Source organism: Saccostrea echinata, unplaced genomic scaffold, assembly GCF_033153115.1.
Source record: "Saccostrea echinata isolate AGI-Se365-2 ecotype Australia unplaced genomic scaffold, CSIRO_AGI_Sech_v1 ptg000009l, whole genome shotgun sequence".
NCBI lineage: Eukaryota > Metazoa > Mollusca > Bivalvia > Ostreida > Ostreidae > Saccostrea > Saccostrea echinata.
In genome coordinates, this window is record NW_026889758.1 from 14,481,788 (window position 1) to 14,506,336 (window position 24,549).

Consider the following 24,549-nt stretch of genomic DNA (forward strand, 5'->3'; position numbering starts at 1 on the left):
GGAGGGTCTTTTGAGTATGTACAGAAAGTGCATTAATGCTTTGAAAATCTTTGCTTCTGGGTATTAAGCAAACAAACTAAGTGCATAGTTATGATGAGCAAGGGTGTCTCTTCAAAAATGGTGAATTTCATGTCCCCCTGGGTAAGGAGTGTTACTGTGGAGTTCTATTATAAAGTGGAAATGCATTAATTCTTAGGAAATCTTCAATATACAGTAGTTATGATAAGCAAGTGTTCTTCTTTCAACATTTTGAATTTCATGGCCCCTGGGTCAGAGGTTCTGGTGTTAGGGGGGGTGTGTTGAATTTATAGTTAAAATGCATTATTTCTTTTGAAAATCTTATCTGCTTCTGGGCATTTAAGAGGCAAATGTTGTCATAAGCAAGGGTATTTTTACCAATCTCTTTTAAATTCTGGACGATTTGGTCAAGAGTTCTGATGTTGGGCAGGGCTCTATTAATTTGCATTCTACTGAGAGAAGGTATCCCCCTTTGCTAGTCACTTATGATAATTAATCACTGTAAATAATGTAACAGAAAAGTCAATTGAATAAAAAAAATCTATAAGATTTTTTTTATAATATATAATACAAAAATACTTTCATATGTTTGGTTTTTTGTTTTGTTTTTTTTTTGGGGGGGGGGGGTCCAGTAGACTTGTAAATAAAAGATAAATAAAAATGAGAGAAAAATACCTTATCTTTGTACATTAAATGTTCTTCATAGGCCACGAAAGGCTAATGTGAGAGGGAATGAGGAGGGATATAATAACAGCTAATGCTAAAGCATGGTGAAGGTGACAAATGGGGACAAGTAAATAAATCTACTTTTAGATTTGTTAAAGACTAGTTATTTTATTGATCCCTGATCATCCTATTTCTCTTGCTTTTGGGCAACATAGCTTTATCTATCTGTTTTAGTTATACCTCTATGTATCCTGTACAGTGTTAAGTGTATTATACTTAAGTGACTGTTAAGGCCCTTGGGGCTTTTGTTTTTAAAAAGTGATCTTTATACATTTAAGAGCTAGGATTCATTATTAAATACTAAAAATAGTTTATTTTTATGTAGCGCCCTTTAACCCTCTAAACTTTTGAAGAAATACGCTGCATGCGCCTGAGATAAGCTTTGTTTTCTTGAATCGAGTTAAAACCCACTGAGTAGCAAGTCCAACCATCTCTCTCTCTCTCTCTCTCTCTCTGTGACTAAATTTCGATATTTAGCACCACATTACATGCCTTAACCGTGTAGCTTAGTCTTAAGCCTAGCTGCCAGTGACATTACAGTAGTAACAATCAATATATACACGCGCGACTCTCTGTCTGTTGTCTGTCGCTGTAGATGATCATTGGAGTCTTGGCAGCAGGTCTAATACCTTTCCTTTTCGTTACTTCTCTCTATCCCTGACATAACTTTGGCAGAAGAATTGCAACAAGCCGAAAGACATGCTGCTTGTGACCACTCTCTATTATTGGATGCAAGGTAATCTAAAGCAGGGAGCGGGTATCTGATTTTTGTCCATGGTTATTATTCTTATTCAAAATGCTTAATTTTAAAATATCTATGATTTCAAAGACAAATTGAGGCCCCAGTACCCTTCAAACCATAGTAAAAAGTCTTAGGAGAAATCCTTCCATACCTACATATGTAGAACAGTTTCCCGATTTTCACTTATATACAAAATGATTGAAGTCTGTTATACTCCTATTTAGCGTAATGGTTTGCTTCATTTCCATTTACGAAAGCCAGAGTGTGACCCGACGTGACCCTCGATAAGGGGGCGAATTTCAACGAGAGAGGAGTGCATTGTACTAAAAGCGTTAAACGAAAACAGGCGGCAAAGGCTCGAGTGTCACGATTGAAACTAATCACTCTGGATTTCTTATTTTTTAAATTAAACAGAGACCTTACTTTAAATTATTTCCTAGATCCTGGTTTTAATCAGGCCTAGAGAACACAAAACGGCTTTGTGATCTTTCTTATTCGTCTGTAACACAACACAGTGCTTTTTTCCCTCGGAAAACGGTATGGATTATATTTGCATTTCTATGTTGAAGGAAATCATTAATATTGTGTAAGCTGAGACACGATGTTGGAAGTTTGCTGGCCTCCTTATAGCACGGGTCTGTTGGTAGAACAGAGGAATGTGGGCTGGTAGCTTGACAGTGTCACCGATTGCAGGCAGATAAATTTATCAGTCTTACCGCCAGAAGTTAAGACGCACATGGTGTTTTGTAATCATAGGTAAGTCATTTACTGTCTCAAGTTTGAGAACGTATATGTATATATATATATATATATATATATATATATATATATATATATATATATATATATATATATATATATAATGTAATATTATATTTTTATCTTGAAATTAATTTGTGTTTCTTTAGAGGGTACACTTTAAGGGGAAATAGGGGTGTGCTGATATATATACCGGTATACCGCAATACACAAAAAATTGTACCGTATAGCGGTACACAAACAGTGTACCTGTATCACGATACATAACATTTTACAGCAATTTGTATTTCCCTTTATTTAACCTAATTTAATTGATTTTCTTTGTTTACTTTTGTTTTTTAATTGTGTTCAGGGCTTAATGCACATGTGGATTTGATGAAATCATCTACAACTTTTATCCTTTCACATAGTTTCTCAGAGCAAAGGCACACGAATGATATGAAAAAATATATATATATAATGTGAAATATCGTCATACGTATCATGATGCTGCTCAAAACTATCATGATATATCATGATACTCTTGTTTCGTCACACCCCTGAAAAAAAAATACATGTAACCTTAATAATGTATGCTGATTTGAAAATATTTCAAATACCGAAATGCTGCTTATACTGCGTCAATCCACCAGGAGGACAGGATACGCACTACCCTCCTTCAGTATAGACCACGAGCCTTTTTATTCCATAAATATAATACACTTTGTTATTATCTATATAAAAGGTCTGAAATAACTTAACACACATGAATTAACAAATTATATAAGTCAGTTCAGTCTAGGTATATGGGATTTTAGGCAGTTTTTGGATTATGAAGCTGTATACAAAATTTAATGTTCATCCTGTGAATATATTTGTCATAAGGCACCTTATGTATACTTTTAATAATAGCAATGGAGAAGTCCTAGGAAGTTTGATCCTGCGGGTTATGGCGTATACCCGTATGCATAGAGCAGGCTAAAGTTTCATCATCTTGAACATTTTTAACCTGGAATCTGATCCACATTAATCTGTTGCTATATGGGATTAAGGTTTTTATGTTGATTAGATTAAATGATAAATTTGTTTTTTGTTTTTTTTTTTTTGTTTTTTTGTTTTTTTTTTTTTTTTTTTGCAAAATATAATTCTTTCATTTGGGGGGAAGGGGACAAGGGGTTATCTGATATTAACAACTGAAAGCAATTTCTGGCAAGGTTTATAAAGTATATGTGTGCACAAGGAATGGCACATCAAATTGTATAATGTGTTATGTACACATGAATTCAATTCTACTTCAAACCATTTTCGTTTGAATTGCAACATGGCGACAGTTCAGGGTGAAGATAAAAATACTTGAATAGAACAGCTATATCCCCAAACCGCTCTAATTGGATTTTTCTCATTTTGTAAAAGGCAGTTGGAGTTGACATGATGTTTTATACAAAGAATAGAATGGGGGTATTTTTTCGCGTGACATCTGTAATAGGAGTCGTGAAATCTCCTACTAAGGCGACAAAGCAGACGAGAGGACGCGCTTGGCGGGAAGTCTCCAGACAAAACACTCAGATATCGACTGACACGAGAGAGAGAGAGAGAAAAGAGAGATAGAGAGATGCTGTTCTGTTGTGTTTTCTCAGTTTTAACCTGTTTTTACATTGCTGGATCTTGTTAAAATGTCGAAGCAATGTGTTTTATTAGGCCTGATAAACCAAACAAGACGTTGATGGTAAAGATAAACTGACAAAGTCCGGTGCACATGCAGTTTTTTTTTTTTTTTTTTTTTTTTTTTTGAAAGTTACTAGCAAACAGCCTCAGGTCGTCTCATACGTCTATCGTTATAGCATATAAATACACAATATTTCAGGAAACAGCATGCTTATAATCATGTAAAGATGGCAATCAATAGTCTAGTCCCCAAAACGATTAAATATTCAGCTATATTAAACCGATTGCAATAAATAATTCTATATCTTGATTAATTTGGGAGGTCTGGGGTTAAACAACAATGTACAGTTGTATTTCTTATTGGTGTATTTCGTTGGAATTACCAAATCGATTTGTTACACCGTACAGACATAGGAATCTGGGGGTATATATATATTGCAGAACAAACAGCCTGTCAGATGTCAGATTTTGTATATTTTTATTATCTTCAAACTATTTAAGATATTTATGTTTGAAACGGTTTAGTTAAAAACTACCACAGCCTAACCGGTGCGTGAATCCAGTGGCATGTGTTTGTGATATTTTATCTAGCGGCTTACCGTCTCATGCTTCACTCTTATTTTTCAGGTGCCAGGATTTTTTCGATTCCCGTTTCCAGACGGACATATAATGTGCACTGAAAATACAATGAAAAGTATATGGTCAAAGAAAATTGTGTAGAGATTTACTTTTTTCCAAATGCAATGGATTAGCAAACAAGATGCCTAAAAAGAAATCAAAAAGTTCGAGGGAGTCCTTCTTTGAGACTGTATGGGGACTTTCCAGACACGATCTTTTCCCTGGGTCTTAGTCTGAATGATGTTAAAAGTATTTTTACGCCGGATTTCGCTATGGAAGCTGTGCATCTTCTCTGTGGTTGTCGTGTTGGGTCTGAATGTGGCCCTCCATCGACGGTTTGTGAGACTGGAGGGGGATTCTTTATGGAACGGCAAAGACCCAAGAGGTTTAAAATTTAGTCCCTTAAGTCTCCATGGAACATTCGAAAACCGTCTTCGGAGGCTAATGGAGAAGTCTACAGAAAATGGACTAGATGTGGTAAAAATTCAAAACGAGGCACCAATGCCTGTGTCTTACTCGGAAAATCTCATCAAGTGCGAAGATTTTGTGGACATATTGAACAAGACTTACCTGGAATCTGGCTGGACAAAGGCTGTTTATAGAGGAAATTACAGAGGGCTACCAGTTGCTATCAAAACTGTGGATGTAAAAGGTCAGCATCTTAGGTCATGTGTGGCTAAAGGTCATCGTCATGGAGAATGTTACCATCGAGCTGCTCAGAAAATTGTCAAAGAGATTGTTGTATTGCAAGCTATTGCTCATGAAAACGTTATTAAGGTATGGTGTTAAAAACAAGGCTAATCTTGATTGATATATATATATATATATATATATATATATATATATATATATATATATATATATATATATATATATATATATATATATATATATATATATATATATATATACTGTAGATGTACATTTTTCCGCGTGGGATTAATTTAATCCTTACTCCTTACTTAGTACTTAAGTGAAATCAAGATGGCAATCCAAGAAATCCGCGGAATTTTCTACCCGCGGATTGACCAAAAATTGCGATTTTGCAGAATTATGACTCCATGGGAAAAAGTACTTTTACAGTGTGTGTGTGTGTGTGTGAGGGTGTGTGTGTGTGTGTGTGAAAAAGAGTAATAGATTAAATTAATAGGAAATTAATAGAGCATGGAAATATGAGAAAACATTTCTCAGTTTACATGTACAACTCCAAATTTGTTTTTTCATTGCTGAATTTCACTCAGGTATAACGCTATATATATTCCAATTTGGTAAAAATAATTTTAATTTCACTCAGGTTTAGTGCTTCATATACTTACCACCTGGAGAAATATTTTAAAAAATATATTATACTCATGTATTAAATATATACCAAGGGAATGACAAAGAATTGTTATAATTCGACATCTACATGCATGTAAATGCAGAGTATAGATTCTTCATGTAGTAGACTAGTCCTATTTGACACTGGTAGAAAACAAGCTCGGGGTAAAATGCTGACTGGATAATAATAAATAAAAACGCTAGAATCTATCACCTTGACATCCAGACAAACTTTTAATGTGTTATCTATGTACTGAACACTTCACTTTTGTACAGCAAAAACTGTGCATGTTTGCTAACCTATTCTAAACGTCACACACAATCAAACATGATTTCTGACGCTTGTCAAGACTAATCGGTCAACTTTAGGAAAATTCACGACAGTACACGAAAGCACCTGCTGTATGTATAGAGTTGACTAACGTTCCTTGAATTACCAATTAAAATTGACGTTCATATAAATCCTGACATTTGTCTTGGTAAGCCGAGGGTGTATCAACATTTTGCTCTTCATAATGCTTCGTGAACATGTTTGCTGGTGTGTAGAGATACTAACCAAGCCGTCAGCAATAACCCCGCTTTTTAAAATTCAATTGTTTTATCATTAGAACTGTTGTTGAACTAAACACATAACGTATGCAATGAACTTTTTAAAGTAATGATAATAAAATAGACATAGAGAAATTGACAGAGCTCTGCGTCACTAGAGAGTAGATACGTACATGTATATATGATATTATTTAATGTTATTATTAATGTCTCTGATATCATGTATACATTGTAAATTTAATCAGTGGGGATGAATACATCTGATAACTATTTTGTTTATACCTTGATTCAGTACATTCAGAACTTACCTAATAAACCCAGAGATATCCGACTAGTATGAGAAATTCGTGAAGTCTTAATCGTTTTGTTTGTTTATTTGTTTGTTGTTTAACGTCCCTCTCGAGAATTTTTCACTCATATGGAGACGCCACCACTTGCCGGTGGAGAAGCTACAAATTTTGACCTATACTCGGCACTAAGGGCAGTTGAGCAGTGAGGGATCTTTTTCGTGCCAGCACCTACTGCGACACGGGACCTCGGTTTATACGGTCTCATCCGAAGGACCGGTCTCCACGTCCCACAGCGGAATTCGAACCCGCGACGTAAGGATCGACTCTTTACTCCGCGACTCTAGAGCGAACGCTCTAACCACTGCGCCACGCGGGCGACGTGAAGTCTTTATCGTAGCTAGGATGTAAAGCAGCATTCATAAATGGTATATTACAAGCAGTTGCTTTTGAGACGATGATTTCAATCTTTTAAAAAAATGCTAATATTATATGAAACACAAACTGATCGTCTCATACAGAATCAGTTAAATGAGGAGTAATTTGTGGAGTAAAATTTTAGGGTGTTAGGATTCTGTGTACCAGGCACCATTAAATGAGGAGTAATTTGTGGTGTTAATTTTCAGGGTGTTGGGATTCTGTGTTCCAGGCACCATTAAATGTGGAGTAATTTGTGGTGTTAATTTTTAGGGTGTTGGGATTCTGTGTACCAGGTACCATTAATTGAGGAGTAATTTGTGGTGTTAATTTTTAGGGTGTTAGGATTCTGTGTACCAGGCACCATTAATTGAGGAGTAATTTGTGGTGTTAATTTTTAGGGTGTTAGGATTCTGTGTACCAGGCACCATTAAATGAGGAGTAATTTGTGGTGTTAATTTTTAGGGTGTTAGGATTCTGTGTTTCAGGCACCATTAAATGTGGAGTAATTTGTGGTGTTAATTTTTAGGGCGTTGGGATTCTATGTACCAGGCACCATTGAATGAGGAGTAATTTTTGGAGTTAATGTTTATGTGTTAGTATTCTGTGTACCCGGCACCATTGAATGAGGAGTAATTTATAGAGTTAATTTTTAGGTGTTAGGATTCTGTGTACCAGGCACCAGTAGCAACATTCAGGGAGTTGCCATGGTAACAGAGCTTGGTGACAGTGTGGACTTGATCAAACTCCTACAGATGTCGTGGGAGGACCGCTTCAGAGTAAGATATCCTAAGATTAAGAATCGTTATTATTAATAGATGAAATAAGGCCTCACTTAAGATATTTATAAAGTTACATGGTATAAGTATAGCATGTCAAACGTTGCAATAAATTTCAATCTTTTCCATATGTAATTGTATATTTTTCCATATGCATTGTATAGTTTTCCATGTGTATTGTATAATATTTATTCTATAATTTTTCATTTGTGTTGTATAATTTTCATTTGAATTTTATAATTTTCCATTTGAATTGTATAATTTTCCATTTGTATTGTATAATTTTCCTTTTAATATTTTCTTTAATTTTCCATTTGTTTTGTATTATTTTCCATTTGTATTCTTTGATTTTCCATTTGTATTGTATTTTTCCTATCAAAAATATTATACAATGTCATTGAAAAATTATAGAATACAAATGGAAAATCATAGAAATGGAAAATTATAAAATTTGAGTTGAAAATTATCAAATACAAATATAAAATTGTACATTACAAAAGAAAAATATTCCAATACAAATGAAAAATTATACAATTTAAATGGAAAATTATACAAAACAAATGGAAAATTATATAATACAAATGAAAAAATATAGAATGCAAATGGAAAGTTATACAATATAAATAGAAAATTATACAAAACTTAAGAAATATATATAGGATCTCCCATGATTTGTAGTTGGATATGATTTTTATCCAACTCGTTGTGTGTTTTTTATCCCCGAGCCTTGGCGAGGGGATAAAAACACACAACGAGTTGGATAAAAGTCATATCCAACTACAAATCATGGGAGATTCTTTTTATCCCTTGTTTAATACTTCACAACCAATGTTTTACACTGTTTTATATAGGACTCCACTTTATTTTACTTCATCACGCTAACGCAAAAACCATTGTGACGTCACAACTGCACTTAACGAGGTTGGATCCTGATATTTAAAGTCTTAAACTATTTTTGTCAAGTATATTTTTAGTTTCTACACACATAGCTTAATTAAAAATCAAAACAAAAAATGGGGGTCAATATGCTTCTTTTGGCGCTACAGTACATTTAATATGACCTTTTTGCACTGAAATTTGTGTCTTAATCAAAAATCACCTCTTCGACGTTTTTCCCTCCTATGTTTTTATCCAAATAAAGCATGGGACAAAATAAACTATTAGTTTATTTAAAAAAAAGACACATTGAAATTGTGACTAAGAAAAAGTTGCAAATTGCTCCGCATAATCAATTATTTGACCTTTCTGCACTCACAAAATGTGATTTTTCTGGCATTAGAAATTTAACAAGCAAAAAAATTATTTTAAAGTCTTAAACTTTTGCTGAATTTAAGCAGATTGATCAAAGTTATCTTATATATTCAGAAAAGAAAAACGAAAGTGGGGGTCTATGATGTAAATTTTTAGATATTACTAAAAAAGTGTTAATTTTATGTTAAAATTGGCTCAATTTTTTCCTGGACTTTCAGAATATATTTACTATATTTGTCACAATATAATAAAAGAATTCATGAGAAATAACTTAATAGATATTTCAGAACCAGAATAAAACATTTCACTGCAAAAAACAGCTCGGTGTGCAACCAGCATGGAAAAATAGGAATTTAAACTTAACAGTACTGTATATACTTCAAAAGGGAAAAATTGATCATTTCTTCTAAAAAACCTTCCGCCACAAAATATAGTTCCTAGCTTAATCCTATTTGAATGGAATTTAATCGCGGTTTTTTCATTGGATATAGTTTAATTTGCATTGTAGAATCCAGATTTAATGTTAGAACTTAAAAATGATACAGAATTTTAGAAATAAAGCTCCAGACCAAAATCTGCTCAAAGGTTCAGGATCGAACCTCCTTAACTGTGGATTATGAAAAATTTATCCAATGAGTCATATCCACGGAATAAAGGGGTAAACATGGGATAAAAATGTATACGTATGTACTGCTATATATCTACATTTCCAAATATTTTTCCTTAGGATTCTTCGCAAATTAGAAAAAGTTCACGTTCTCATGAACTACCATGGGATGAGTAAGAATATTTTCATTTTGACGTAATTGAAGTCAAAAAATAGTGCAAACTTTTTTTTCAAAAATGATCAGTGAAGGACAAAAATATGTGGCAAGTCATCAGAAAAATAATGTAGATATAAGATATGAATTTAATTTTTGAGAACTCATGAGGTACATGAACTACAACGCTTTACACCTGCATATTTATCATGAGGCGCTAACGCGCCTCATAAAAATATGCCGGCGTAAAGCGTCCTAGTTCATGTCCTCATAAATTTTCAAAAAATTTCTTTTGTGAGGGAAGAATAGTAAACAATAATTCACAAGTGCATTAAAATTGACAGTTTTTCAAATTACAATTTAATAAGTTTCAACCTAATGAAAATCAGATCCTACACAAGGCTATAGGGATCAAGGGATCTGATTTTAATCGGATCGAAACTTATTGATCTGCAAAACAGTCAAATTAACTGTACACGTGATTGAATAAGTATTTTTGGTAATTATTCTTTGTGTGAATATAAAAAAAAGACCATGTGTACTGAATCCTGAGTTCAGCGGATGGCATAAATAAAAATTGTCTTAAAAAATAAAAGACAAATATTACTGACCCTCCCCCCTCCCCTAAATATCATTTTCAACACTTAATCGACTTTTATAGTTTACATGCTTTTTAGTTCTTAAATAAGTTTATTTGCTGTAATGTTTGTATAGACATCTATACTTCACAGAATATTAAGACTGGTGTATCGCCCCATTCGTATGTCCAGACATGTAGGTACTATCTGAATTAACGGATGATTAGGGAGAAAATTAGGGAAATACTGTTAAAGTTCACAACCCCCGACACAGACAGGAAGACTGAGATATATATATCAACACAAAGGAATTAGAAGTGCTGAAATCTATTACATCTTGTGTAAATGTTATTGCAGAAGCTAATCAGAATAGATGAGGGCAGGTGAACAAAATCCCACACACATCCTTCTCCATTATCTTCTCGGTAAATCCTTGGGAATAGTTCCAATTGAAATATCTACGAGGAACACAGGGTTTGTACCCAAGTTTGTTCCCAATGTCCACAGTTGCATGCTCGAAATTTGTCACCGCAACTCAATTTTATATCATTGTAAATTCATATTGTATGATTTTGAGGTGCCCAAAATATTAGAATTATTATTATTAATTATTATATATATTTCTAGGAGAGTAGGTAAGATTAAGGTTCCCATACCAATATTGTGTTTTCTCCGACCAAGATCATATCTATTGGAATTTCCTGGAGTGCTGTCCAATAAAATAAGTTTGTTAAAGGGAATCCTGGTTCTTGCTAATTCATAGATTTATGATAAACTGAAAAACTGTTTAAGGAAGTTCTAAGCACTGCTCACCAAAGAGTTACAAAAGTAGTTGCATGCAGTTAGAGCGATCTGACCTTAATGGTATAAAATGAAATAAACAGAAATCTACTTTAATTGACTCAATTTGAAATACTAGTAGATTAAAGTATTCTTAAATTTCATTAGACCAAAATAAATAATTGAAACATTTGTCAGTGAATTTTCTTCACTAATACTCCATTGTCTTTGAAAATTATGGCTGTTACCATATGTTGAAAATGAACTAGATAAACTCGATCATCATCGGAAACCCACGGTCGGTCTCGCTTCTCTTACTTAAGGTTTACGATGATGAAACTCATGATGTTCACCTCTATATGATTTAATTTTTGTAAGTAAAAAAAAAATAATAAAAACATGTTTAGTGGATCAAGGTTCTGCCCACAATGTCCTGATTTACAGCTGAAACAAGCTAAAAATAAAGCCCGGGCTGTCTTATGTTAGCTCCACCCACAACGTTTCTGATGGGCTGGTATCAAAGTTGGATCTTGTACCATGAAAATATTATCTACTTCTTAGGAGGATTGAAGGGGGGGGGGTGTTAGCAAATACAAGTGAAATTTAGGGAATAAGCGATTTATTTATAGAATAATCAATATTACATAGTGAAAAATCAGTAGGGGAAAAATAAACCTGAGTATGAAAATTCTATACTTTTAGCGATATAGGAAACACGCCTACAGAAAACACTTTACAGACAGCTAAATTAAATAAAAGTCACAAGAAACAAGGAATTTTTTTAACTTCCACAGTATCAGTACTCATGAACGATCGGAAATCATCCTCTTTCGTTTTTAAAGAGGAAAAAAAATGTCGCCAAAGAGCTAAACGACAATGGATGTTAGTTTTCATTAAAAGGAGGTTATATTTCTCACCCGTTTCAGTGTTTGTTTACATTTTTGCAAGAAAGTGAGGTAAAGGCAACAAAAATAGCAATAAAGTATTGATTAGAATTTTTAGATAGATTCGATTGTAGTTGTGAATGCGGGATTTTTTTTCTCTTTTTTTTTTAAATTTAATATGATACACAGCAAATACACACAGCAATATAAACGAAAATGAAGAGAAGGTAAGTATGGAAAAAAGGTATCTGGTCACAGTTTTTAATCTCTTTCCCTCCTCTGAAGGAGGGGTTTAAACCCGAGACTTGAGACATGGAGAAGTGTATCTGGGTAAAAGTTTGGTTATATGGATTGAATGCTCCTGTCAGCCTATAGTTTTTCTGTGTGATCACAATCTGACTTTGTTCACAGATTTCCTTTGATGTTTCTTCCATCATTGAATGGATGGCCTCCAGTAATTACGGCAGCCTCGCTATGAATGACTTCCGGCGACAGCAGTTTGTTCTTGTGGATGGTTCTCTTAAGCTATCCGACGTTGATGACGTAGGGTTTGGAGATCCCGGCTGTGTCAAGGATGATAACTGTACAATACACTTTTCTAGCTCTAACTTCACACAAAAGTGAGCTAGTTTTTAATTAAAATTTAAAGTATGTGTACAACAATTAATCGTATGCATGTCTATAAAGGTACAAGCCCCCCCCCCCCCCCCATTTTTTTTTTTTGCTATTCTTGCATTAAGATAAAACTCACTTGGATTCGTAAAAATAAAGAATGGAAGTTACTTGTACTCTGCCAATTCAGTTCAATTTTAAATGAAAATGCAACATTTATTTTAGACTTCTGCTACAAAATAAATACAAATTTTATGTAAAATAGAATAGTATTATAGGCGATTAAAATTTGTATATTGAGAAATTCAAACTTTGAACTGCTGAAACATCAAAAATGTAAATTTTAAATTTTAGAGAAAAAAATATGAATGGACGATTTTAATAACATGTTAACTTTGTTATTTAAAAAAAAATGAGAGGTGAAAAAAATCCTTTAAGAGTTTTATGTTTACAAATGCACGCACATGTATTTCTTTGTTTGACACCATGCCACAAAATGATAAAACTGTAGACAGGGGTAATTTATTAAATGTGATAAAATAGAATTATATTCTTGATACTTCAGCATCTTCTTGACGCTTATAATTGTAGAATTCTTTTGGTCTTTGATTATATTACAGTTAAAGTACCAAAGGAGTCGACAATATCTTTAATTTTAACTCAAATGCTAGCTACCAAAGTACATAAATTATAAAGCTGACATAAAGGGGAATACTAGGGCTTAAAACATCGAAAGATTTAATCTATTAAATATTTTAGACTTATGTATCCAAGAGCTCATTTTTTTTCTCTAGAATTCCATGTAAAGAAGGCACTTGTTTAAATTACAATGAGAAGAAAAATCTATACAATGGAGGCCGCCATTTTACGACGTTTCTATTACCACATGGTGCTCCAGAATCCCTGCGCCCTCTGGTGGACAAAGTCGTGGAGGGTTACAACAATCTTACATTGAATTCTCATCAAATAGTTCAACTGATGAAAAAAATTAAAAGTCTCTACGTATCTGGAAAATATTTAAAGAGACATAAACAACAATTTTCCAAAGGTAATTTAACTTTGTTTTAAAGGGGCATGGACACAGTGTTGAAATTTATATCTATCAGAAGTATTGGTAGAATTCTACGTCTTGCATGTTGCGAGAGCGTTTCAGACTGTTATTTTTAAAAAGAGTGTTTAAAAACTTCTTTTATCTGAATTTATAAAAACTACAAATTTTGGGCGTGGTTGAGTGACATAATATAACCTTTCATTTTCAAGAACTAAATTTAAGAAAGCGAGAAATGTGTGGTGTATAAAAGATATTAATCAAGAAAAGTCAGAATAGAAATGATGGAAAGCAAAACCAACCCATCAGAGTTGTATGTTATTGTTCATTAATGTTTGTAGTGTTAGCAATTCGAATTCCCCACATAAAACAGAGCTCGTTCCCATGTTTACAAACACAGTCAGGTGTATAGTGTTAGGTTATGATCAATACCGTTTTGATTGAATATTATGAATTTTCAATTGACCTATAGGAGAGAACAATTTCCTGGAAAAAGTCACATTTCAAAATTATTGTTCATTAGGCATTTTCTACCGTATATATGTCTAAATTTTCAAATTTGTATTTTGAACATAAAATTTAATATTTGCAATTTTAATATTAACCATCAAAATTGACCAAAACATTTTCCCTGTTAAGCACCGATTTTTGCATACATTTGGCTTAGAAGTCCTTCAGGGCAGGCCTGCTCTAAATATAATTATGATATTTTTATAGGATGGGATGTAAGGAATAATTTAAAATAAGATTTTATAAGGGGCATCCCTGGCCTGGGGTCGAAAATCACAAAGCCTGCAAAGAGTAAGGAAACCTGTTTTTGACATTTACACCGACTCATTATATAGTCAGAATAGCTCAGAAAGTTAGACCGCTGGCTGTTGAAAACGATATTATTTTTAGCTCTACTGGTCGGAGACTAGAAGAGCTTACGCATTGGCAAGGTATCCGTCCACAAGTACGTGGTAAAAATAAGTAGGAGGTGCCCCGTATACGAAACAAGTGCCTGTGTATCCGTCCGTCCATTTGTCTGTCCGTTTTTTTTTTTGGGGGGGGGGGGGGAGGTTGTTTGTTTAACGTCCCTTCTTGAGAATTTTTCACTCATATGGAGACGCCACCACTTGCCGTTGGAGAGCTGCAATTTTTAACTTATGCTTGGCACTCAGGGCCAATGAACAGTGAGGGATCTTTTTCGTGCCAGCACTTACTGCGACACAGGACCTCGGTTTATACGGTCTCATCCGATGGACCAGTATCAACGTCCCACAGTGGGATTCGAACCCGCGACGTAAGGATCAACCCTTACTCCGCGACTCTAGAGCAGACGCTCTACCACTGCGCCACGCGGGCGACAGTAAATATTTCAAAACGCTACTACTCCTACAGTTTTGGTTCAATTTCAATAAGACTTGGTATACAATTAGACTTTACTAGGATACAAAATTTTGTTTAAAGGTTTTTTTTGATTTCGACATAAGATGTTACTGTGGTTACTGAATTTTTTTCAAAACATTACTCCTCCTACAGTTTTAGTCCAATTTCAATGCGACTTGGTACACAACAATTCTATTATACCAGTTCGTGTTTTCGACAAACGATGTTGTCATGGTTACTAAAAATAGAAATTTCTTTGAAATTCTTTCAAAACGCTACTCCTTCTACAATGTTGGTCCAATTTAAGAAAAACTTGGTACTCTAGTAGACTAATACTAAGATATATAAATCTTTTTATAGATTTTTGATTTCGACAGACGATATTGCCATGGTTAGTAAAAAGTAGAAATTTCCTCGAATAAAACGCTACTCTTCTTACAGTTTTGGTCTAATTTAGACTTTTTACACAAATAGGCTATACTAAGATGTATCTTTCTTTATCATAAGTACACACCAGTAGAGCTAGTCTCGTCAGAGACTTCTAGTCTAGAGTCGTGTTTCGATTCCACCTAGCACCACAGTTTCACATTTTTAAACTTTCCAAACACTGTTTAATTTTATAGGGATTTGTGCATTTTTCTTCTATTATCTATCTTAAATGCATGTTTATTTTTGATATAAGAGACATTAAAAGACTTCTGTGTGATTAAACTGCAATGAGCGGATATGGATTTTTGTTCTATATATTTTTGACTAGTTTAATACCTTAAAATTTTATCAATTCAGTATATTTGGTTTCATTCTGTACTACTATTTTTGTCTGTTTAGGAAGAACGTATACGTAGTGCTAATGTCAATATTTGAGCTTAACACAACATTTTCATTAGGGCTACATATCAGTAACTGCATTCCCTTGGAATTCTTTATATAATTTGTATACATCAATGACATGTTTTTAGCTCACCTGAGCTGAAAGCTCAAGTGAGCTTTTCTGATCACATTTTGTCCGGCGTCCGTCTGTCTGTCCGTCTGTCTGTCCGTCTGTCTGTCTGTAAACTTTTCACATTTTCGACTTCTTCTCAAGAACCACAGGGCCAATTTCAACCAAACTTGCCACAAAGTATCCTTGGGTGAAGGGGATTCAAGTTTGTTCAAATGAAGGGCCACGCCCTCTTTCAAGGGGGGATAATTAGGAATTACTGAAAAAATAATGGCATCATTTAAAAATCTTCTTCTCAAGAACCATAGGGCCAGGAAAGATGAAACTCACGTGGAAGCATCCTCAGGTAGTGTACATTCAAGTTTGTTCAAATCATGACCCCCAGGGGTAGGGCGGGGCCACAATGGAGGATCAAAGTTTTACATAGAAATATATAGGAAAAATCTTTAAAAATCTTCTTCTCAAGAACAGCAAAGCCATGATGAGTCATATTTACATGGAAGCATCCTCAGGTAGTGTAGATTCAAGTATGTTAAAACCATGACCCCCGGGGGTAGGGCGGGGCCACAATGGAGGATCAAAGTTTTACAAAGAAATTTATAGGAAATATCTTTAAAAATCTTCTCCTCAAGAACAGCAAAGCCATGATGAGTCATATTTATGTGGAAGCATCCTCAGGTAGTGTAGATTCAAGTTTGTTCAAATCATGACCCCCGGGGGTAGGGCGGGGCCACAATGGAGGATCAAAGTTTTACATAGAAATATATAGGAAAAATCTTTAAAAATCTTCTTCTCAAGAACAGCAAAGCCATGATGAGTCATATTTATGTGGAAGCATCCTCAGGTAGTGTAGATTCAAGTTTGTTAAAACCATGACCCCCAGGGGTAGGGCGGGGCCGCAATGGAGGATCAAAGTTTTACATAGAAATATATAGGAAAAATCTTTAAAAATCTTCTCCTCAAGAACAGCAAAGCCATGATGAGTCATATTTATATGGAAGCATCCTCAGGTAGTGTAGATTCAAGTTTGTTCAAACCATGACCCCCGGGGGTAGGGCGGGGCCACAATGGAGGATCAAAGTTCTACATAGAAATATTTAGGAAAATATCTTCTTCTGAAGAACTGCAAACCATGATTAGTCATTTTGATATGGAAGCATCCTCAGGTAGTGTAGATTCAATTTTGTTCAAATGATGACCTGCAGGGGTAGGGTGGGGCCCAATGGGAAATGGAAAGTTTAACATAAGAACATAAAGAAGAAATATTTCTTCTCAAGAACAGAAAAGCTATGTTTAGTCATATTGATATGGAAGCATCCTCAGGTACTGAGATTCAAGTTTGTTCAAATGATGACCCCTGGGATAGGGAGGAGCCACAATGGGGGATCAAATTTTTACAAAGGAATATATGGGAATTTTTTTTAAAATCTTCTCAAGTACAACAAAGCCATTTGTTACATTGACATGGAAGCATCATCAGGTAGTTTCAAATTCAAGCCCCCTCCCCCGGTCTTTTCAATACTGAACTGATTTGTGCTTTTGCCTAGCCAATGTGCTCAGGTGAGCGATGTGGCCCATGGGCCTCTTGTTATTATTTCCGCTGAAATGCGTTGTAAAATACACGTGATTCACGAAGAGAATTATTGCTATAGATATCAATTACCATTACAATGAAAAGTAAAGAAAAATTATCAAAAAAAGCTTTTCGAGATAACAAACTTGAAACGCGTCAACAATATAAAGATTCATAGTTTTATAAAGTCTATGAAAAGGTTCATCCTATCTTACATACTTCATGCATTGACTAGAAATAAAATGATCTAACTATGGGATCGAGGCAAATTACGACGTGTGTATAGCCTAAATCTAAGTCATTTACCGGAACGGAAACTGATAAGAATTTTGTAAAGTCTAAAACCAGTCCCTGCCCTATAGGGTCAATAATCCACTTGAAACGAGGTGATCCTTTAAAACTGTAAACAAAACGACAATGCAAGTGTGTCCATGCCCCTTTAATTACTAGTCTAGCTGTCAACAAGTGTATCATGATTGGGACTCAATCAAAATCATAATATTATGTCAAAGTTATTGAAAAACAGTCCAATTAACACCCCCTCCCCTTTTCCAATCGTCATGGGGGCACTTCTGTTCTATTTTGAAATGATTTTGCTAATCATTACCTTAAATCAGGTAAACATTATTAATTGTTGTGCTTCCTGATATGGATACACAAACTAAAAAGCATTAAATTATATCTTGTTCTAATACTTATATTGGTCCCTTGTGTGCAAGATTTCGATATTTCATTGCAGACTATCAGTTTTATCCTGCAAGTGATCTCCCTGGAAAGTTTGACTACAGGTGTCGCCTCTCGCTGTCAGGAACAGGATGCACACATTCAGCTTATGATGTCTTGGAAGCGGCAACTCTCTGTGATGCGGACTCGGACTGTCGTGGATTCGTCGTTTCCAAGCAGACGACTTGGACAGGTAACGTCATACGACCGAACACACAAGTCAATTTGAAGGGAAAAAAATGATAAAATTCAATTCCGGTAAGCTGGTAAATAAATTGTTTGTATAGTATTATAGTAGATAAATTTTTATTTACCAGTTAAGATGGGAAGTGCCTGTAGTATACTGGAAGCCATCCATATCCCCGCCAACCCTTATTCGAAGTAACTACGATGGATTGATGTGACTGTCAATATTGTTACAGTATACCTTTGATTTAAATTGATTTTTTCCATTTTTTTTCAGGTCGTATGTTGGTACATTTTAAGTATGGTTTTGATTATCCATCAAGGAACTCTAATACGTCACTGTATGTAAGAATCACGTGACAATCACAGCTGTCTGCAATGTTCCTGCATGGAGGAGGATTGCTCGTCAGTAAAGCATGATTAGCTGGGCGACGTGATGGGACTGACTAGTTCATCTTTATGATGTTGTACATGCACGAAGAATATTTGTGCATATCTTTACGATATCAGAAGTTTTGAAAATGAATTGTGTACAAGGAACTAGGATACTGGGACACCTGACTACAATGATTTTATTCCTTTGAATTATTGTTCACAAAGGGTATCTTCCTCTAGCTACGTCAACCAACATTATACCCAACATTGTTTGACTTGTAATCTGAAAGCAGTTCCATTTTTATCGTTGATTCGTTGTCTTTGTTAATTTGATACGAAAGGGAAATACATGTATACCACTTTACATGCTTGAAGTTCATTTTTTTTTTTTACTTGAATTTGAATTTCATTAATTTTAAGCCGTAGATTAGTTCTTGGGACTAGTCAGTCATGCAATACACTGTATTTAATGAATTATACAGTTTTTTTAACAGATGTACATTTATTTTATAATGACTCCCCCCCCCCCCCCAAAAAAAAAGTGTCAAGAAGGTTCCTGTGGTATATAACGTTATTTGTTTGCAATGTTGGAGGTTCTTAACGTGTTTCCGTGCAATAATATTGATTTCAAAAGGTGCTTTATTATGTATACAGGGTAATATTTGTTGAGAGGTCTGGACAGAAGTTACACAAATCCTCAGCATTCCATGTTACAATTCACATTTGTTGTTATAACTTTTTTTTTAATTTTATTATCGTTAAACTTTGTAATTCACACAGAACTGAGTTCCGTAATATTTCCATTTGCACATTTGTATTTTTGATGTGATGAAACTGTGTGTTTATTAATTGGCGTGCATCTGATGCCCCTTCAAACCACGGTTTAACCATAGATGATATTTATGTAGTCTTCAGTATAGAACTTTGATTTCTGTTTGTCGATGTAATATTGCTTTGTTAAACTGTTGCTGGTATATGCTTATCAAATGAACATTATACCGCAATGTTGTTGTATATCAATAAAGACAATCCAATCTTGTAACTTTGTCTTATTCCAAGAACGTAGTGTAGTTTTGAGGTCATATGTCACGCTGTGTTAATCACCTTCATCAATACAGTGTGCGCGCAACGCAGAAAAAGTGGCATCTGAAGCAAGACTGTAGTAGCATGAACCCGCTTTGTATTGCTCAAATATTATTTAAGCAAGTTTTCCCAAGAAAGGGTTACAGTTACTTGAGAAGGACCTGCTACAATTCATATGATCTTACCTGTATCTGGGAAAAAGTTCATATGCACCATCTGAAGCATGGATTGTAAAGATAACAAACAGTATTCATGCTCGAAAGCCCAATATTACCAATTGAGAGCAGAGAACACACGGATCCCTGAAATCACCAAAGAAGGGACCGTCACACCTGCCGTGAACCCTTTGTCTTGATCTGGTAAATCAAGTGCACTTGTAAACAGACAAACCTGTATGAAAGCCATGGCATAACAACGTCAGTCAACATTCGACAGATTATATTTGCAAACAAGGTCAATATTAAGATGAAATTGTTGATATTCTTGTAATATCAACTTATTTGTCAGTATCCTGTCTCGGTCATAAGCAGAAAATACTCTTGCTCATCGAATCAATTTGGTGACATTAAAACCATCATGACATGTGAGGGTGATAATGGTATATTGCTACATATACGTATATATGGAAAGTGGACTATAGAAAAAGTTGAGTGAGTCTTCGCTCCATTTTTTCATTGTTGAAAGATTAATATTCAAATTACGCGTAAAAACATTCATTCTTCGGTTAACAAAACCATGGAGCAAAAGCCCACTATACCTTAAAAATACACTTTTATGACAACGTATTCGTATTTTTCTGCAAAATATTTGAAGTCCATACGGTCAATGGTCATATCAAAAACATAATTTAAATACAGGTATTTATTATGAGCGGTATAGTGCAGTTGTTAGCGTGCAAGTCTCGAAGTGATAATTGATATTCAGGGTTTTTATTGCATGGGTTCGACCCCCACCCCACCCCCAGAATACCACATTTTGTTTCAAATTGTGGAATCATTTTTGCCGAAAGAAGTTTTGTTTGTCGTAATTTCACAACTTTCAATGATAAGAACTTCACTCTAAATACTAAATTCACATTTTGCACGCCTTGTTTGCCCATCTCCTTTAAATACATTTTTTCTACGTTCTGGGTTAATATAAAATAGGCAAGTAATTGCCTCTGTGTACTTGGTTTTATCTGAATATGGATCTGAATATGTCCATACTATTTAATTGATGCAAAAATCGACTCGTTTAAGGAGGATGGTCCACAAATTACCCAACATATCCTAATAAAAATACGATTTTCCTAACCACATACATGTACCTTTCTTTAGTAAAGAACAAATATCACATGTTCCAGCAATGATTAAGATTAAAAACTTCATTGGGAAATGAAGTGGGTGTAAAAGGCAGCCCAAAGTCAAAAGAAAACGGCGATATCGAAAGATACCACAATAAACATTTACATGTAGGTACATGTAAAATGTTTATTGTATTGCGGAGTCAGGGTATTAAAAGTCACATTTTAAATTAAACAATTTATAAATCGCAATGACAAGTAATGATAAAAGGAATTCATACTTATCTTTGACAAAAGTGCATCATTAATTAATTATATTAATAGATCAAATGTTAACTTAACTCCTTGGTCTTTACCACATACTAGAATGAGTAAACCTTTTGGAATCAGTGGCGGAAACAAACCTGTCAAAAATTTAGGCGAGGAGACTGGAAACAAAGACACAATGGAGTGGAAGCCCACAACGAAACGATAACGACTTTGGACCCACCAACTGTAGAATGTCAAGTTGGAAACCATCTGATGATATTAATGGCAGAACCAGTCACCCAGCCAAGCCAGCAGTGAAACAACACAGAGTCCAGATTAGGGGCCCTATGCCGGGTGTCAGAAACAGAGAGTCTGACCAGTGATATGCAGAATACTATTTCTGCAAGTTAAAAAAGGATTCACTGGGTGACCAGTGACTTCCGGGAATAGAATGGATAGCGACTGGGGAAGATCAGTGACGCTGGGAGACAGATGGCAGCCGAGAACAGACTGGCATAGGGTGAATTGGGTCATCAACCCATTGTAGACTAGATCCTCGTGAGAGAACGCCTACACAAACTACGATACCTCAAAAAAGCAACACCTGCAGAGTATATTGACAGGGAGGGGTAGGGTGAGAGACTCAGTAATTTATCACCTACTACATCGGACCGTTCAGTGGACACAAGACCAGTACAGACCTTTACTGGTGAACCAGCGGAAGTAAAATACAGAGTTAGGAAGGTTTGCAAAACCTGACAGGCCCAAGAATTCCCAGACCAGATGCAACCCTAGTGTGCATCAGTTGCAGTGCACAAGACAAAACTTGCTTAGGTCTGGTGAAACATCAAACAATCCCTAATCAGGTCTAGGTAAAGCTTTGGACTCTGATGGTGGAAGTATATGGAGCCTGGCGACCTTCAGGCTGAAAATTTGCCAGCATTAGCTTGACTAGAACGTATTAACTGGCCCCACATGGACAACAACAAAGCGTGGCAGACCTTGCCAGTGATCTCGTTATTATGCTCAATATAACGACGCAAGGCAATCTGGAAAAGAAGCTGAAGTATTCACTACCATTACCTCCAGGGGTCAGAGGGAAAGGACAAGCGACTCTAACGGCAACCAGAAGAGAGAACGATATAAAGACACTCCGAGTTGAGATGAAGAAACTACCAAGAAAGTACCATCAAGCAACAGACGAGGAGGAAATACGCATTTTCAGGGCGAATCAGAACTACAGAGGGAATAAGGAGAGCAAAGAAGAAATCAATTCATTAGAGTCTAGTAAAGATCCACTAAAGACCTATTTGTCGGGTAGTGATCAATCTGCAAAGAATGAGGTTGATTGATTGATTGATTGTATATTGTTTTACGTCCCATTCGAGAATTTTTCACTCATATAGAGACGTCACCATATACCGGTGAAGGGCTTCAAATTTTGACCTTTACTCGGCACTCAGGGCCATTGAGCAGTGAGGGATCTTTATCGTGCCAACGCCTGCCGTGACACGGGGCCTCGGTTTTTAAGGTCTCATCCGAAGGACCCGCAACTTTCACTTCTGAGTGCCGAGCGCATGGCGAAGGAACAGTTGCTACCAATTTTTTATCGACTTAGGTCTGTCGCGGCCGAGATTCGAACTCACGACCTCCCGATCACGGAGCGAGCGCTCTACCGACTGAGCTACCGTGAACGGTAGAATGAGGTTGAAGAACATCTTAAAAGTCCATAACATTACTAACAATGTAGAAAAGGATATCATTACAGAATTGCAATAGGACAGTTCCAGTGGAAGAACAAACAAGGGTCCTAAATTGCTCAGGATGCTGTTGCAATTAATGACGAAGGTCTGAATTAGTACCTACATGATGGAGGAGAGCAGAAGGATGCATATGCTTAGTAACTAAGGAAAAAGATTCAAAAGGTATTATCCAGTTTCGCACCATCTCACTGCTGAGTGTGGAAGGGAAAATGTTTTTTTGGTATATACATGAAATATATGGAGATAACGAACAGTATTCAAGCTCAAAAGTCCATTAAACAATACAAAATAGGAGCAGAGCAAACACGGACCTCTAAACATCAGAGGTGGGATCAGGTGCCATGGAGGAGTGAGCATCCCCTGCCGACCGGTCACACCCGCCATGTGCTCCTTGTCATGATCGGGAAATAACGGAAAAATCCGTCGACAATTCAGTGTGTAAATAATGGCCTAACAATCTGTATGAAAAGCGTCAGTCAGCATTTGACTCAATGATAAATTGTATTTGCTGACAAGGTCATTGTATCGACCATAGAACTTACGAAATGATGACTTTAAACGAGACTGCTGATATTCTTGTTTCATCAACTTGTTTGTCAATAATTTACCTCGTTTTAGAAATTGTACATACGTAGAGCATGCTCTTGCGTATCGAATCAACTGAGAGATATATATCCCGTATATATCCTGCATAAGTAAGGGAAGTTTACGATTGAAAAGTTAAAGTGATCACGTTTATCATAAAGCTTGGTTGTTAGATTACCATTAACGTCTTTTTCAAGTAAAATATCCAAATATGAAACAGATGTGTCAGACTCTGTGGTATCTTTTATCTCAAGCTCACCAGGATATATCGTATCGACATAAGAATGGAAATAGCCATTGTTAATTGACAATACATCGTCGATATATCTGAATGTCGAGTTGAAGGCCACAGCAAGTGTTTTCTTCTTTTCACGTTAAAGATTTTGGACAAATTCTGCTTCATATGAATACAAAAAAGGTCTGCTAATAACAGGGCGCAATTGGTACCGATGGGAATTCCAATAGATTGTTGGAAGACCTGGTCTCCAAAAACCACATAGATATTGTCAATCCGAAACTCAAGCATCTTTTTAATGTCAACTTCAGAGTACTTTTGTGTACAATCAGAATGTTTTTTAACAAAATAATTTTGCAAATGACCAATGACAAGGTAAGTATATTTACGAGTTCCATTTTTATTGAAAAA

At 35.3% G+C, this 24,549-nt stretch overlaps 1 protein-coding gene across 1 annotated transcript; it reads left to right on the plus strand.

Annotated features, from left to right (window-relative positions):
- Nucleotides 1-1,362: 1,362 nt before the first annotated feature.
- LOC133181836 (extracellular tyrosine-protein kinase PKDCC-like) lies at nt 1,363-19,983 on the plus strand. Its single transcript, XM_061316461.1, has 8 exons — nt 1,363-1,480; nt 2,056-2,242; nt 4,517-5,284; nt 7,737-7,859; nt 12,525-12,733; nt 13,520-13,773; nt 18,397-18,573; nt 18,844-19,983. The coding sequence occupies exons 3-8, from the start codon at nt 4,745-4,747 to the stop codon at nt 18,924-18,926; spliced, it is 1,386 nt and encodes a 461-aa protein (XP_061172445.1). The 5' UTR covers nt 1,363-1,480; nt 2,056-2,242; nt 4,517-4,744; the 3' UTR covers nt 18,927-19,983.
- Nucleotides 19,984-24,549: the final 4,566 nt, after the last annotated feature.